The sequence below is a fragment of the Herpailurus yagouaroundi genome, unplaced genomic scaffold, assembly GCF_014898765.1.
Source record: "Herpailurus yagouaroundi ecotype Mexico unplaced genomic scaffold, PumYag 139, whole genome shotgun sequence".
NCBI lineage: Eukaryota > Metazoa > Chordata > Mammalia > Carnivora > Felidae > Herpailurus > Herpailurus yagouaroundi.
Window position 1 is genome coordinate 31,591,787 of NW_024412394.1, and position 17,957 is coordinate 31,609,743.

Below are 17,957 nucleotides of genomic sequence, written 5' to 3' on the forward strand. Positions count from 1 at the left end.
AGCACTCTCAACAATAGCCAAGTTATGGAAAGAGCTTAAATGTCCATCAACTGATGAATGGGTAAAGAAATTGTGGTTTATATACACAATGGAGTACTACATGGCAATGAGAAAGAATGAAATATGGCCCTTTGTAGCAATGTGGATGGAACTGGAGAGTGTTATGCTAAGTGAAATAAGCCATACAGAGAAAGAGAGACACCATATGTTCTCACTCTTAGGTGGATCCTGAGAGACTTAACAGAAACCCATGGGGGAGGGGAAGGAAACAAAAAAAAAAGAGGTTAGAGTGGGAGAGAGCCAAAGCATAGGAGACTGTTAAAAACCGAGAACAAACTGAGGGTTGATGGGGGGTGGGAGGGAGGGGAGGGTGGGTGATGGGTATTGAGGAGGGCACCTTTTGGGATGAGCACGGGGTGTTGTATGGAAACCAATTTGACAATAAACTTCATATATTGAAAAAAAAAAAAAAAAAAAAGAAAGAAACAGCCCAAAACTGAACTCAACTGATCATGAATTTCAGAATAAACAAGCTATGATATGTTAATACAATGGAATATTTATAGCAATGACAATCAACAAAGTACTGTTGCCTGCAATAATACAGATGAATCTCAAACATAATGCTAAACACTAAAGAAACCAAACAGAAAACAATATATACTATATAATTCAATTTACATCTACACAAAAAATGACAGCCCAAGAATCAGTGTCAGAAGAAGGAAGGGTCTCTAGGATAAAGTGATAGGACAATTACAGAAGGGCTGAACACACCAGTCTTGAATAATTCCCGCTTTTGGTTTGGGCTCTATTGCTACAACCCCTGAATGCATACAAAATCAAAACAAAAAGTTAGAGAAACTATTAAGTAAAATGAAAATTCACTTAAAAGAAATTAAAGGAAACAATCACAAAACCAAAAGGCAACCAACGGAATGGGAAAAGATATGTGCAAATAACATATCAGATAAAGGATTAGTATCTAAAATCTATAAAGAACTTACCAAACTCAACATCCAAAAAAACAAATAATCCAGTGAAGAAATGGGCAGAAGACATGAATAGATGCTTTTCCAAAGAAGACGTCCAGATGGTCAACAGACACATGAAAAAATGCTCAACGTCACTCCTCATCAGGGAAATACAAATCAAAACCACACTGAGATACTACCTCACATCGGTCAGAGTGGTTAAAATTAACAACCCAGGAAATAACAGATGCTGGTGAGGATGTGGAGAAACGGGAACCCTCTTGCACTGTGAGTGGGAATGCAAACTGGTGCAGCCGCTCTGGAAAACAGTGTGGAGGTTCCTCAAAAAATTAAAAATAGAACTACCCTATGACCCAGGAATGGCATTACTAGGAATTTATCCAAGGGATACAGGAGTGCTGATGCATAGGGGCACGTGTACCCCAATGCTTATAGCAGCACTTTCAACAATAGCCAAGTTATGGAAAGAGCCTAAATGCCCATCAACTGATGAATGGATAAAGAAGATGTAGTTTATATATACAATGGAATACTACTTGGCAATGAGAAAGAATGTAATCATGCCATTTGCAACAATGTGGATGGAACTGGAAGGTATTATGCTGAGTGAAATAAGTCAGTCAGAGAAGGACAGATATCATATGTTTTCACTCATATGTGGATCTTGAGAAACTTAACAGAAGACCATGGGGAAGGGAATGGGAAAAAAATAGTTACAAACAGAGAGGGAGGGAGGCAAACCATAAGAGATTTTTAAATACAGAGAACAAACTGAAGGTGGAAGCAGGCGGTGGAGGAGAGGGAAAAATGGGTGATGGGCATTGAGGAGGGCACTTGTTGGGATGAGAACTGTTGCATGTAAGTGATGAACCATGGGAATCTACCCCAAAAACCAAGAGCACACTTTACATACTGTATGTTAGCCAATTTGACAATAAATTGTATTTTAAAAAACTAAAAAATTTTTAAAAAATTAAAAATTTAAAAAAAGAAATTAAAAGAAAGTAGTGAAAGTGTTAAAACTAAAAATTTCAAGAATGGTTAGAGAACACATTATAGTAAGCTTTACAATAAATTACAATTAATACAATGTAAAAATTTAAAGATTAAAATAAATTTGAAATGTAAAAATAGAACTCAGATAAAAAGCCTAAACACATATGTGAGATAAAAACTTGAACAGGTTCAAACATGAGATTAAAACAGAAGTGAAACAAAAATGTCAGACAAGAGCAGTTTTTTAAAAGAAAATATCAAAGAAGTTTAAAGATATAAATCAAGAAATAAAAACATTCAAAAAGGAAAAAAGGACTGAATCCTGAATGTTTCTAGGATAAACAATAGCCTCATATGAGGGGGTCTCTTCTGAGCACAGAATCCCTATGAGTATAGGGCAAAAGGGCAGAAATAAACAACTTTACTCTCTCATCCTTCAACAAGCTCCAGGAGACTCCTTTGCAGGCAGCTTCAGGTACCTGAGGACTGTTAATAACCAATCAATAGCTAGGGGAGAACAAGCAGGTAGAAGCAGCAGCTAGCTGGCCTGAGTTTCCAGGAAAAAAATACCCAAAGTTCCATTAATATAACAGAAGTATCTCAAAAATACGGTTTCCAGACCCTAGGATTAGCACGGATCACTTCAGGGTATGCAAATATGAAAATTATTTTCATAATAATATCAAAATGTCATTAGCCATTCCACTAACAGCTACTATTTTTTTAAGTTTATTTATTTTGAGAGAGAGAGAGAGAGAGAGAGAGAGAGCGAGCAAGCAGGGGAGGGGTGAGAGAGAGAGGGAGAGAGAGAATCCCAAGGGGGCTCCATACTGTCAGCACAAAACCCCACATGGGGCTTGAACTCACAAACTGTGAGACCATGACCTGAGCCGAAATCAAGAGTCAGTTACTTAGTCAACTGAGCCACCAGGCACCCCATAGTTATTATATTTTTCACCACCAAGCAATCACCAGTGGGGAAAACTTTTATTTAGGGAAGTCCCTTTTGATGCGGTAATAATTCCATTAGATGTCTACCTTTGAGTACCCACCTTTTTAATATCCTGTGAGAAGAGAGGTGCACATAAATTGCCCTTGTGAGAAGCACTCTGGTATTTCACTTGTGAGCTACACTAGGCACTTTTTTTCAAAGAACACCATTTTTCTTGAAAGAACAACTGACAGACAAGCAGTAGTTATCCAGGCTTGAGTATTAGATGGACTTTCTCAAAAATGAATAAAGTGGCCTTGTCACTTCAAAGAAAATAAGTAACAGTATTGCTGCCCAATAAAACCTAAGTTTTCAAAAGAAAATTAAGATTTTTGGAAAACTTGAATCCACCACCTTGAATTTTACAACTTTCCAATACATAAACACTTTTCTGATAAGAGCATTGGTGACATTAACGGAACACCAAAGTAAACCAGACTCATTCTGGGTGTAATCTAGCATTCCGTATTATTTAAAAGATCCCAGATGATTTTTGGAGCTGCCCTGGGGGTTCAGTGCTATGAAGAATTCCCACAGGTAACATCCCCAGAACCATTTATTAAAAGGCAGCTCATTTAATGCCACAAAGCTCCAGCTTTAGGCTATGCCACTCACTAACAAGGTGATCTTTAATATCGCTAAATATCAATTTCTCCATCTGTAAAAGATAGAAAATACTTCCCAAAAAATGACATTCATGAAAATTAAGTAAAACGTTGAATATGAAAGTCTCATACAGTTCTTGGCAAGGTTAGACAATGAAAACATGTTGATATGTTAGAAGTAATTAGATAAACTATGGAATCTCACAGAATGGATACATAAAAAATAGTTCTTTGGATAATATCTAGCATTTCTGGAGAAACAGGTGGGCTTGGGAATAGTAACTATTTCAGAAGCTATACAATCCTTTAGGCTCCCGGGGGGTAGGTCACCATCTAAGTAAAAGCCAAGAGCCTATTAGCCATAGCTAAGGTGGATATGACTAACTTTATGCCAAAAACCATAAATATTAGTCTTGCCTTGAATCCACAGTCATCAAGAAATCTTCTATCATTATTTGGCTTCTCATGCAAATTTCTTCCCTAGGTCAGTATCTCAACTATACTATCCCAAGGTAGTTATGTTTTCAACTATAACTCAAGTTCTGCCAAAAATCAAACCCTTTATCCTTAAGTCCTCTACTGTTTGTAATGATTAACTTATCTCCCATGCTATGCATTTAAAATAGTAGGGACATACTTTCCTTAGGAGAATTGAGAAAAATACACACTAAAATCATTTTAGGTAGATTAATTCTCTCCATAAAACAACTGGAAGGGCTTCATTAACATGTTCATTCAATTAACATTCCTGTATAAAAGTCTTTGTAACCTTGGTTACAATGGATTAATCTGGTAGCCTCTAAGTTCAATGATAAAATATGGCTCTTCAACCTGGACCGCACCAAGATAAAAGTTGCCTTATCTTGTCATGTGCTCTATTGCACAAATACACTTTAGTGTCACAAGAAGAGAGGCTCCCTTCCCCCAAAACTTTTTTTGAAGTGATTTATATACATCCTACCAAAATCTGTACTGAAAAGATAACATTCTGTTTAATACAGCACCATTTCGAAGGTTCTAACAGGTCAAATTTATATTTTATAATTTACATTTAATGTATTCATCAGAAATAATGAATTCTACATTAAAATACCACAAAATATTTCTAAAATACATGCCAGAGGGATAGAATTTCATGGGTTCTGAAGATTTTAGATCAGGAGAAAAGGCAAAGGCAGAGCCAAAGCAACTAAGTTAAAATTCAATGAAACCCTTGAAAAAATTATCCCACCAAAAGAAACTATGTTTTTTCAGTTTCCAATTTAGTGTCCTGATGAATTTTTATTCAACATATTGATTCATTGCTGAAAAAAAAATGACATCCCTTCCTTAAATCAGCATTAATATTTTTGTAAAAACACAAGTCTTATGTATATCCAGAGAGAACATCTGGGAAACATTTAGGTGCTTATAATAAGCTTTTATAATTGAACATTCGGGAAGGAAGAGAGAGGAAAGACCCAATCAACCAGAATCCCTTGGATTAAACTGGATCAGTATAGCACAATAAAGTTGATGCTACAAACTCTCCAGTGTACCCTCTACTAGTGTCAATACTTAGAAAAAAATGTCTAGAAAACAGAGATTTTTTTAACTCAAGAGCACAACTGGGAAACTGGTAATGTTAACAAAGGACAAGACTTGAGATTTAAAGTAACTTGACTGAAACTCTAAAGAGACATATAAATAAACCCAAATGAAGCAGAGTAGGTTAAAAGTTTCCAGATTATGGGAATGAATGCTGTATTGCTGTATTACTTACTCCTAGTGTTGAAACAATAATCACAAAAGTGATAGCAAAATGCTTACACATAGCTTAATTCTACATTTTGGTTAGCAGCCCAAATAGGAAATGAAACTGAGATACTTACTATAGTAACCATATAATACAGTGTCCTCAATCTGTCTGCTGACATTAGCATTAGCCCAGTCCTGGGATAAAAAGGAAATAGAAATATTAACGAAACATCCATTTGTGTAACAATTACAATTAGGTTTTAATATAACTGAATGTCACTTATAAATACATCATCAACTAAACAAGTATGGCCTGTGCCTTCAATAATTAATTAAGAGACAGATAAGTAAACAAACTTCAACAGGCAAATGCTCATATGACAACATAGTTCTAGGGAAACACATAAACAGGAGCCACCAAACTCAGCCTAAAGATCAGGGATGGCTTCCCAAAATGATTCTAACCCGAAAAATGAAGAAAGAAAGGTCGTTCTCAGAAAATAGGAGGAAAAAAAAACAAACAGTAGGAAGTACAGAAGATAGGAGGAACATACCTGAAAGTTTGAAAAAACTGCAAGAAGCTAAATATATAGTTTCATTAGAGCCTTTGGAAAGCTAAGAAAAAGCAGGTGGAGCAAGGGAGGGAAAGAGCCAGGTTTAAGGGACTATGAGTCATGCTAAGTATTTTGGACTTTGTCCTAAGGAAAACAGAAAATAGTGACGAATTATTATACAGAGAGTGAAATACGATTGAATTTTAGAAAGAAGATATTTGAGTACAATATACATTTTTTAAAAATACCTAAAAAAAAGTCAATCTAAACTTCTTTGCCTTCATCCCACACAAGTGTTCTTTAAATTAGTAATTTAAATGTAGTAATTTAACTTAGAAAATAGAATTCAAATTAATCTTTTCAAATAAAAAAATCTGTATACTAATGAATCAGAACTAAATGCAAATCTTTTTATTAAATGTCCTAAACTTTATGCATATGAAAAATTAAATGTGGAGAGTCTAAGTGACTACTGCTATTAAGTAGTAAGGCTCAAATTGGTATCAAAGGTCATTTCTTTTCTATAAACACTTTAAGAGCTCAAGTGGTATCAACACCCCACTATATTGGCTCTTAAGGAAGGGTATCAGCATTTAAAGTTCCTTCTAAAATAATTTAGGTTTTTCTTTTTTTTTTCTTTTTCACCTACAAACACTTTGAACAATGAACATCTATGAATTTCTTGCTGACAAATTGGTAAAAGAAAAAAATGTGGAAAATCCAAATTTAGCACCACAAAAGCAAAACCTTGACACACAAAGTAGAATAAAAATAGTAATTTTTCCAATAGCAATAAAGACTATAAAAAATTTAATAGGTTAAATAAAAATGTTATATTATACAAAGAAAATTAAATTGATTATAGAACTTTTTAAAGATCTAAATAAATGAAAGTCACATGTTCCCACATGAAAAGATTGTAAATACCAAATCCCTCCAAGTTAATCTATAAAAACTATATATACTGCCAATCCAAATCCCAATATACTAGGAGGTGGAGTATTTTGACATGCTGATTAAAAAAATCATCTGAAAAACATACAGGCAAGAGCTAGGAAATTTTTCGAAAAAGATCAACAATGAGGAATTTACCCAATTATGAGATTTTATTAATAAAACATAAAAATCTATTATTATAGTAACTTTTCACTTACCTAGGTGGCAAAATTTAAAACACATTATTAGTGGCAAATGTGGAGACAAAGCCATCTCCTACATGGTAAGTAAAATAGTCTATGATCTAAACATTGTTTGTTGGAATATATCCTAAAAAGATTCACACAAATCAGGACAGGTATCAGTACACAGATATGTTTTAAAGACAAATAGTACTGTCTAATGAATGACCTCAAGAGCTCTTACTGGATTATATGGCAACAAGCTACCAAAATGAAGCCTCCATTTCCCATACAGTAGGAGGAGCTGAACCCCATATTCACAGGGCTAAAGGAGCCCAAAGTCTCTAGATGTTCAGCAACTGGAATGTCCAAGCACCTCATGAACAGCTTGTATCAAGTGCACACTACCCGGCACCCAAGTCCATACTGTTAATCCACCTGCAAGGCCATTCTCCTTCTTGCCATATAAGACGAGCGAACAAAAGGAGGAAGAGGTACCTCTGCTAAAGCACCTGCACTTTGGGAAAGGTCATCGTTTTGCAGAATGTCAAGTAGATAAGAACCTGTGTACTTGCTGACCATTCTCTCCGTAATTCCAGCCTGCACCAAATGTTTATTGATTCTTCACTCAAGAGCTCTTTATCCAACAATATTCAGTGTAGTGTTGTTCAAAAAATTAAAAAACAGTAACAACAATTGGAAATAATCTAAATGCCTGAGGAGAAACTGTATAGACATTAAAAACAATGGAATCTATATAAACTAGCATATATAGATATCCATGAGGGGATAGCACAGAACACATTGCAGCAAATAGTTTTAACACATGCAATCTTTGTCTAAAAAATGAAATGCCCACACATATACAAAAAAAAAAAAAAAAAAAAAAATTGCAACAGTGTTTACCACATGGCCATGGCAAAGCACTGGGGAGAATTCTGTTCCATGACTGGAAATTTTTTCAATGATTCAGGTATCCAAATTAGTATGTACATAATCAAAACTTCAGCTCCTAACAGTTTCTTTAGCTGTTGTGTATGCACAAAACAGAATTTTAAAAAGATTTCTGAATCCTGAAGATTTTTTGAAATAGAGGATAATTCATCTATCCCTAATACAAACTCCCTTCCAATTTCCAAAATAATCCCACAAGAATTAATGTGGCCATTGAGAATTACTTAAAAGTTAAACTTTAAAATTAAACAAGACCCCAACCTCAAAAAAGTCAAAAGCAGAAAGTATGTTAAGGTAATCTAAAGCCAAAGATTCATTGACATTTAGTACTTTTCATCCTGCAAGGTTCTTTTGTTTAACCAAATCTTATGGCAATAAGAAAATATTTCTGTTACTATTTTAAAGCTAAAAATATGTGTAAAATATACATCATTCAAGTACTATTAGTGCATTTGGCTTTTATACAGTTTTGCCTCCAAGGTATATACTGTCAAAAGAGCTTAGTTTATGAAACCTTCCTTCTTTTACCTTTTGAGAACCGCTATGCCCTTGATACATTTTGTAGACCACTGCCTCCCAAGGTAGAGACCAAAAGAAACTACAGAGTCATTGAAGACCCAAGAACTAATACTAGAGAATATTAAAGACCACTTGAGATGAAAGGAAAATAGAAATTCCATAGAACAAAGATATAGTGGATCATGTATGTAAAATTTCCTTTCTATTCTTCAAGATGACACTTTGAAATGATCAGCCCAACCCAAAACTACACAACCCACCTAGATTTTACCTGGTATTCTTACCTTAGGCCAGTAGTTTTTATTCAGGGGTGACTCTGGCTCCCATGGGCATTTGGCAATGGAGGCCCAGGGGGTAGGGGGGAGTGTCAATGTGCTACTGGCATTTGTGTGTAGAAGCAAAGATGTGTTAACTGTCTATGATGCACAGGATAACCCCCACAACAAAGATAAACCAGCACAAAATGTCAATGCCTAAAAAACGCTGACTTGGAGTTCCCTAAAATAATTTGGAGCCGTAAGACAGGAGCTTACTCAACTTACTACCAAATCTAACACCTACCTCCATCTGTATTCAAATGTTAGTCCTTCCTCCAGCCAAGTACCTATAGTCCTATTTATGGCCAATCCTTTCACATTTAGATCTCCAACTCCTCTGCTTTCTCAAGAACACTGTCCCTGCAATGATATCCTATCTTCCCTCTCAAAAATTTCTCCCACTGTACTGAATCCTAAAGTATACCAACTCTAGTAACTTCCATCAAGCACAGAGATAATACGCATAACCACCACAAATAACAACACCTCTCTTGATCCCACCTCCTAATCCCTTAGGGAACAAAAGTTCTCAAAAAGTTTTCAGCATTCCCTATCACCACTTCCTCACCTCCCATCCAGAGTTAACCCACTCCAACCTGACCACCCATGTGCTCCACTGAAACTATCTTGTTCCTTGCTTACCACTGACCAAAGCCAGCAGTCACTCTCTACCCCTCTCCCTACACCTCTCAGCAACACTTCCAACTCCTACTTGATACCTCCACTTTTATATATACAATAGGCATTTTGAAGGTAATTTGTCCAAAATACAGTTCTATTAACATGACTTAAGGTCATAAACAATCCACCAGGCCTCGTCTTAATCTCAGCTAGTACCGAAGTGCAACACCACAATACCACAAATAGGCCAAACTCATCTCGAGCTTCTGTATTTGCTGTTTCCTCTCCCCACAGGCTTTTCCCTCTGGTTCTTCACCTGACTGGCTTCTCTTTATCCAGGTCTCATCTCAAGTAATCTGTTCCAGCAATGTGGCCTTCCTGTGCCCCTATCTGAATTACCCACAACTTAAACTTTCACATCAATCTATTATATTTCCTCACAGAATGTATCAACATGAAATTCACTTGTTTTGACTGTTTACTGTTGGCCTGATCTTACAGAATGTAAGCTCCATGAAAAGAGCAGCTTCATGTGTTTTATTAATCTCTGTGCTGACAGCTTGGAGCCTGGAACCTGCTTCAGATTCTGTGTCTCCCTCTCCCTGCCCCTCTCCTGCTCGTGCTCGCTCTCTCTCTCTCTCTCTCTCTCTCTCTCTCTCAATCTCAAAGAATAAACAAACATTAAAAAAAAAATGTTTTAAATAATAATTTGCATAATTGGAAAGGAAATCAGAAATCTTCCAGTCCAACATCCTTCATTTTAAAAATGAAGAACTTGAAGTCTAGAAAACTTAACTAATTTGACCAAAATATAGCCTAGATAGTAGAGTCAAGTCTAGAACTCAGGTCTTGTAACTCCCAGCTAGCTTAGTGGTCTTTTCCATATACCATACAGACCCAAAGTACTCAATGTGAAACAGAGTACAATTGTGATCCACCACTAAAAAAAGCCCTTGTAAATTATTTACTTCATTAATGTAAATCAACTCAAACTTCAAGGGAGCTAGGAGAGATACAAAATAAAACCTACTGCAATACTTAATATATTTTTGGATTAACAAAAGGTATTCTTCACACTTGGAAAGTTGTTGAATCAGTACCAGTTCACTTCTAGTCTTCCATGTTGGCTGTCCCATTCCTAGCCTCTGTGCTGCATGTGCACCCTCACTGATTCCCAGACACAACAACAGAAGCATAATATATACTGGACTACTAAACTTAAACACTTATTTGCCAAGAATTTGAAAGGGGAAAAAAAAATCACAAGTATGATAGTAATTACCTTAAAGTACGATAGTAATTACCTTAAATGTACCATTTTGATTCTTCATGTAAGAAACCAGAAATATATCCACTGGTAGAAGTGCTGAAGTGATAAGTGCAATTGCCAGAGAAAAAATTGCCGTTATGGTGGAGACAACTTCACTTTCCCGCTGACTTTGGTATTTACGAACATATATCCAGCAGAATGCCAAAATAGCCTGAAAGACAACAAAAAGAAATGTTTTGCTGCTGCACTATGTATTCTCTAACTCTGATTTTAGCATGTGTTTGAAAGTTTCCAATGGGAAACTATGTCAAATGAAGGTCCTTTTACATGTGTAATGAAGGTCCATTACCTCTTATAACCTTATTCTAGATTTATAATTTTCAAAGCCTATTTCATGAATGCAGTACAACCTCACTTAGATGCAAAGACACACCAAAAAACAAGTTATTGATAACAGTGCTCAGTTACATATATCCTCACTGAATACACTGCAATCATTAATGGTCTCCTATGTCATAGTTGTAATTAGCTTTGCATACTTTTTACCTATAGATTTCTCCAGACTAATACAATATAACTTGAATTGAAATTAACTTCTGCCCCATTATGACAGTTCAAGGGTACCATTCAGCTAAAAGACTAACTGCCAATAATCACGATGCAATCGACAAATTATAATATAATTCAAATTTTAAAGGGCATTAAACAAAGAAAAGTGAACATTAAAAATGAGTACATGTGCACTGCAAGGAACTTTCCAGTGATAAAAGTACGCTCAGAGGTACTGAGGATGACATTTCTAATCCACCAGGTACTCTTAATAGCTGTCAATGCCTTTCTAATGACTAACACAGAGCATAGGACTTTGCTCACGATTCTCTAATTTTAGGGAATATCAGAATCATCTGGAGGGCTTGTTATAGTAAAAAATGCTAAGCGCCACCCCCAGAGTTTCAGATTCAGGGGTCTGGAGTGGGCCCAGAAAATGTGCCTTTGTAACAAGTTCCAATTGAGGCTGCTATTGGTCCAAGAACTACATTTTGAGAAACTCTCCTCTACTCAAATGTAGGGAATTACAGATAGGTACTAAACCAGTGATTCTCAGCCTAGGCTGGGTTAGAATCACCTGGGCAGTTTTTAAATACCTTTATGCTGTCCCCACAAATCAGAGTGAGGTTCCTGCAGGCCACAGCATTTTTAAAAAGCCTGAGGATTCCAATCTGAGCCAAATTTGAGAACCACTGTTATTTTGTTTTTTATTTTATTAAAGTAGTGTTGACATGCAATGTTACATTAGTTTCCAGGGTACAACATAGTGATTCTACAATTCTACTCCCTATGCAATGCTCACAAGTGTAGCTGCCATCTATAACCACACAACTCTATTACAATATCGCAGACCTTCCATCCTCATGACTTACTCATTCCATAACTAGAAGCCTGTACCTCCCGCTCCCTTCACCCATTTTGCTCACCCTCTCCCTTCTGGCAGCCACCAGTTTGTTCTCTGTATTTATGGGTCTGTTTCTGGTTTTTTGTTTTGCTTTTTATATGCCACATATAAGTGAAATCATACGGTATTTGCCTTTATGCCTCTGGCCTATTTCACCCTCTAGGTCCATCCATGTTGTGGCAAATGGCAATGGAATATGACTTAACCATAAGAGAGAACCATTGTTTTAAATAAACTCTATTAAGAGCTCTGGGACAAAAGCATCGTTTTGTCCTTTCACTCTCTTCAACAGATTCCACTGTTACTTCCCTTCCGGGTATCCTAGTTCAGGAGCCTGAACTGAACTAACACCACCACTCAACTTGTTTCACGGCTTCCAAATTCCCCTACCACAACCAAGATGTAAGAACAGTTCCACCACCACAGAAAAATCCCCTTTGCCCCTGTGTAGTTAACCCCTCTGTCTACTCTCCACCACTGTTATCTGTCCCGATAGCTTCTGCCTTTCTAGAATGTCATAATGTACTATATTATATAGCATGTCATCTACTGAGTCTGGCTTCTTTCACTTAGCATAATGCATTTGAAATCCATCCAAGTTGTTGCATGTAATTCCTTCATATTACTAATATTTCAGCTGGTGTCAGAACAGCAGAAAAAATAACGTAAGAAGGGAATGTAGACTTTGGAAACTGGATGTTGGAGGAAAAATAAGACCTAGTGTCAAATTCTGGCTATTTATGAATTTATTTTTGTGTTAGGAAAACATTTTTCATTAATTTATATTAATATTTTACCATTTTTGTTTTTAAATGAATTCAAAAATATTTAAAACATTCCTCAAATTATTTTGAAGCCACTGCAAGTTGAGCTTTACCATTCTATCCTTAGCAGGACCTGACACACAAAGTATTCAGTAATTTTTTTGATGGATTTCAAAAAGACCTGCACTTTACAAAGTTCAAAGTGATAGGTATTACTGCAAAGGAAGATGTTTAACAAAACCAGACAGACAAGTAGGGAAAGGGCAACTCAAGCAAAATAGTTAAGACAGAGAATACTGAATTTTTTGGTCTCAGGAGATATTATAGTTTTAAAACTGAGAACCCCAAAGAGCTTTTTGTTTATGTGGGTAAAATCTATCAGTAGTGACTACACTATAAAATAAATCAAATGTCATCATCTACAAAATAGTAATAAGAATATTTCATAGCAGGTTATAAGACTTAAATAAGATGTAAAGAGTTTAGCACAGTGCCTGGCCACAGTAACTGCTTCACAAATAGCAACTGTCATATGAATTGTCATAGGTCACTACATCATATGAAACCAAATGTCATGTGAAATAACATCTTAAGAACATTTCATAAAAGAAATATACAATTTTGTTAATAATTATAAAGAAAAGTTTAGAGCAGTCTCCAACCCCTCCCAACAGATTCTAATTTAACTGGTCTGGGCAGTAGGCTTTTTTAAAACTCCTTAGTGGACTTTGATGAGAAGTTAAGGTTGACAATGACTGGGGGAGAGGCAGGAATGAGAACGGATGAATGTTTCTTAAACTAATGAGCATAGATCCTTTCTGTGTCAGTAAGGCTGGGGTCTTATATTTAGTATATCTAACAAGTTCCCTTGTTAGTATATCTAACAAGGTGATGGTCACTTTGAGTAACAAGAATAAACTTGCTTTACAGAAATGAAGTCTCTGTCTTATATAGCAAAGGGAAATGCAATTGAGGATCTTGGGGGACTTATATAGAAAGGTTTAGATTTCATATAGTAAACATAGGTAGTTAGATTATAGGCTTGGAGGACTAAATCTAACCATTCCTCATGTGGCAGAAGAAACTGAAGTCCATTCTGTTTGCCCAGGATCACACAAATAAGTCAATCTTACTGTTCGATTCTTCAGTAGATTACTGGCAGCAGCTGTCAAAGTGTGAAATCCTCCAACCACTGGCAGTCCCAGAACCCTAAGGATTTGCAAATTGAAAACTATTCTCATAATACTAAAAAGTCATTTGTCTTTTTCACTATGTTGCTATCTGCACTCATGTTGCAAAAGTCATGGGTAAACACTGCTGGCAAATTAAGCATGAATCAAGACAACAGCACCAAATTGTGCCAGTAGTTACTGTATTCTTCACCTCCAGATACACACCCACAGAGGACAATTTAAGACTGTGCTTAATGAAACAGTAAAAATTAACTTTACTGAACTTCAACCGTTGAATCTTTTTTAATACTCCATGGGGGAAACTGCGAAGATTAGGCTGGAGTTTCTGCTGCTGCACGTTAAGGTGTGCTGGCTATCTCTTAGGAGTAATGTAGGAGCTGAAAACCAAGTCAGGCACTGGTTTCAAAGGAATATCGCTTTGACTTGACAGTACGTGTGATTATGGTTATTCAGACTTGGACATTTGGCATATTTTGTTGAAATGAACAAACAGAACCTATCACCTCAAGAGGAAAAAAAAAAAAAAAAAAAAAAAAACTTGAGAGTATTTGTTCCCAAAGATAAAATTCGAGAGTTTAAATGAAACTCAGAATTTTGGAAAACTTGTATCCACAACTGTGGGCTTGACAGTTTCTCAGTACTTATTTCTGGAACATTTCTTCTGACAAGATCAGTGGTAATAATAATGAATGTGATATGTTAACATTATATATTGAAATATATCCATATTTGGAATATCTGCATCACTCAGTGAACCAGTATTTTCCAAATAATCAATGCATGATGTTATAAAACCATGCATGGGGCAGAAAGATCCATTCAAGTTCAACAGGGATCAACAAATTTTAATGTAACAGAATGAAGTTTATTCACAGGGTTTCAGATTCCATTATTTCAACTAACCTTTAGAAAGCTTCTATTTATTGAGTTTTGGTGTCATATTTAAGAATATCCACAATTACCTAAACAATACTCCTCTGCGAGGTACCACTAAAACGGGATTTTCTTCATACACTTCAACCAAAATAACATTTCAAAAGACTGAATGCAAAAGCAGACATAAGAATCTAGCTCTTTTCTCCCAAAGCATAAGAGACTTAACTGAGAACAGGGGCGCCTGGGTGGCGCAGTCGGTTAAGCGTCTGACTTCAGCCAGGTCACGATCTCGGATCTCGCGGTCCGGGAGTTCGCACACCGCGTCAGGCTCTGGGCTGATGGCTCAGAGCCTGGAGCCTGTTTCCGATTCTGTGTCTCCCTCTCTCTCTGCCCCTCCCCCGTTCATGCTCTGTCTCTCTCTGTCCCAAAAATAAATAAACGTTGAAAAAAAATTTTTTTTTTTAAAAACTGAGAACAAACTGAGGGTTGATGGGGGTGGGAAGGAGGGAAGGGTAGGTGATGGGTATTGAAGAGGGCATCTTTTGGGATGGGCACTGGGTGTTGTATGGAAACCAATTTGACAATAAATTTCATATATTAAAAAAAAATTTTGTAAATAAAAATAAAACAAAAAGAATCTAGCTCTCTTCTAATAAGCCAGGAATTATAGGAATTTGCAGAAAATTAAACGATAGCCCTTATTACTAATTTTTTCCTGTTCCAACATCTAGTTTCAAACTCCTCAATTCCCTTCTCATTTTATTTTTTTTCCTGGTGTATCATCACCAATTTCAATGACTTCCTTTATTCATCCATCCAATGTCTACCTCAATTCCACTTTCTTTTGATATTACTCTCTGTTCTCTGAAGTCCTATATCATTTATAAAATCATACTTTGGTTTTCAGTACTTACAATACCTATTTTAAGAATTTTTGTTTTCCCACCTATCTTCAGGCCCACTTAAAAGCTACTTTGTTTTGTTTACATCCTCCCACAATTTATAGCACAACTCATATACATTAAATGTTTATTAATTGATAACTGCCAAGATATTCCTGCCAGACTTTGATACTGGTTCCATGCTCATTTGTTTTCTTCTAAACCAACTGAATATGATAGTCTGTTCAGGAACTCCTGAACGCGAGAACTCCGTAAGTACAAGACTGGATGGCTTTGGAGACATGGCCACCCTCTATAGTTTCCATTTTCTCCACCAAGAAGAGTACATAAAGTATGTTCCAGTGTAAAGGCAGTATTATTTTCTGGGAAAGTGAAGGTAGCAAGAGATAATTTTCCAAAAGTTTTCACATTTTTTTCTTTGTAGCATTTTTTCTGAAACATTTACCAGCAAAACATACTACCCGGCTTGCAGACATTGTAGTGGAATCTAACAAGTCTTGATTTCCAGAACTGAAGTTAGCAGTTTTAGGGGCTGATTTTTGTTTTCTGTTTTAGTAATTGCAAAGCAGCAAAATACTTTGGGACACAAAGTACCCAACAGGATAAGGAGAGTGACAATGGGGAGGGTTATGGAGAGAAACAAATTGGACCCCCAAATAAAATAAGCCCAAGGGTTCTAATATGAGGCAGTAAAGTAAAAACTAGGCCATTTGGGCTATTTAGGCCCACGTTTTGATCACTAAACAGGAGTAAGACGACTGGGAAAGGTGGTACCTGAGGTCAGATACATTTTAGTATACACACCCTGATACTGGCAGTAAAGAGGGCTACAGCTCTTCCCTACATAGGTTTCTACATCTATCACAAAAGACTGAAAAGGAATGTGAAACCGGGAAGTCAGAAGGAACACCTCACGTCATCAAAGCATCGCACAATCGGTACAGAAGGTTGCAGACTTAATCCCAAGGGTAGGGAACACGGACAAACAATTTTGGGAAGCAGAGGCCTCCTGCCAGATCAAGGCCAGAGCCTACTGAACTTGCAAAGATCAGGCGCTGCTGCCCCACACCTTGTACTCCCGTCTCACGTGGGGACCAGGGGCCACTTCTCCCTTCTGAACCCGGAGGGTCTCCTCCGTTCCCAAACTCCACCCGCCCCAGTGCTCTAGTGAGGGATGAGGGCAAGAGTTTCGATAATGGAAACCTACAATACTAGACGTCATCAGGGAAAATACATCAAAAGCAGCCGGTAATCAGTGCCTCCGTACCCACTCCGAGCGCAGGCCCCGCCCCGGAGCAGAGGAGCCCCCAACAGTCCAAACTAAAAGGGGGGCGGGGCGGGACGAGGAGGGTCTCCCAGGCCCTAACAGACCAGCTGCCGGGCCGACCGGCCCCTCCCTCTCTCCCACCAGTCCAAACACTGGGAAAACTATGAGCACCTCCCCTACCAGTAATAAGAGGCCGAATATGCACCAGCCGATCACCAGCTCCGCTGAAGCCGCGCCAGAAGGCGCCGCCGCCGCCATCTTCACTTCCGGCCCGGAGACTTGGGCACGGGGGGTGGGGAAAGGGGAGGGGGAAAGGGGAAACAGTGTGAAGGACTCTGCGCCCGTGCACCCTAAAGGTTAAAGGGGCGGAGGAGGCGGAGGGGGCGGGAGGGGCGGAGCAAATGGTTGCCAAGGAGCCCCAGCCCTCTAGCGTCCCCTGGCGCTGAGCCGGGCGGGGGCGGGGCGCGCCCGGGACGCCGTGACGTCACCGCGCTGCTCACTCCCGAGGTGAGGTGAAGGCTTTAAGTCAGGGTGTTGTTTTACTGCATCGCAACCTTATTAGAAAAATTGGTTCGGCCCAAGCTGATAGACGGGAAAGCGAGGGAACTCCACAAGGCCTGGATTGGGTTTTTCTGGAAATTCAAGCCAACATTAGGAGTTTCAACTTTCTCCTAGAAAGGAAGTTTGTCCCTAGTGTCCAAGACAGAATGGGCCATGCAGTTAGCAGAGCTCACCAGGTTGCGGGAATGGCCGTCTGAAAAAAAAAAAAAAAAAGTTTGCCCAATGCCTAAATGACTCTAATTTGCTGACATTGGGGCCCCCAGC

General features: G+C 37.7%; 1 protein-coding gene across 2 annotated transcripts in view; it reads right to left on the minus strand.

Annotated features, from left to right (window-relative positions):
* LMBRD1 (LMBR1 domain containing 1) overlaps positions 1 to 17,581 on the minus strand; it is a 113,549-nt gene extending 95,968 nt beyond the window's left edge. Inside the window, exons 1-3 of one of the 2 annotated variants that reach the window (XM_040473871.1) lie at positions 17,313 to 17,581; positions 10,712 to 10,888; positions 5,459 to 5,519 (exon numbers count right to left, since the gene is read on the minus strand). In XM_040473871.1, the coding sequence (XP_040329805.1) occupies positions 5,459 to 5,519; positions 10,712 to 10,888; positions 17,313 to 17,390 (316 nt within the window). In that variant the 5' untranslated portion in view covers positions 17,391 to 17,581. Of the gene's footprint in view, positions 1 to 5,458; positions 5,520 to 10,711; positions 10,889 to 14,027; positions 14,053 to 17,312 lie in introns of those variants that run through there. The other variant, XM_040473870.1, reaches the window with a different exon arrangement.
* Positions 17,582 to 17,957: the final 376 nt, after the last annotated feature.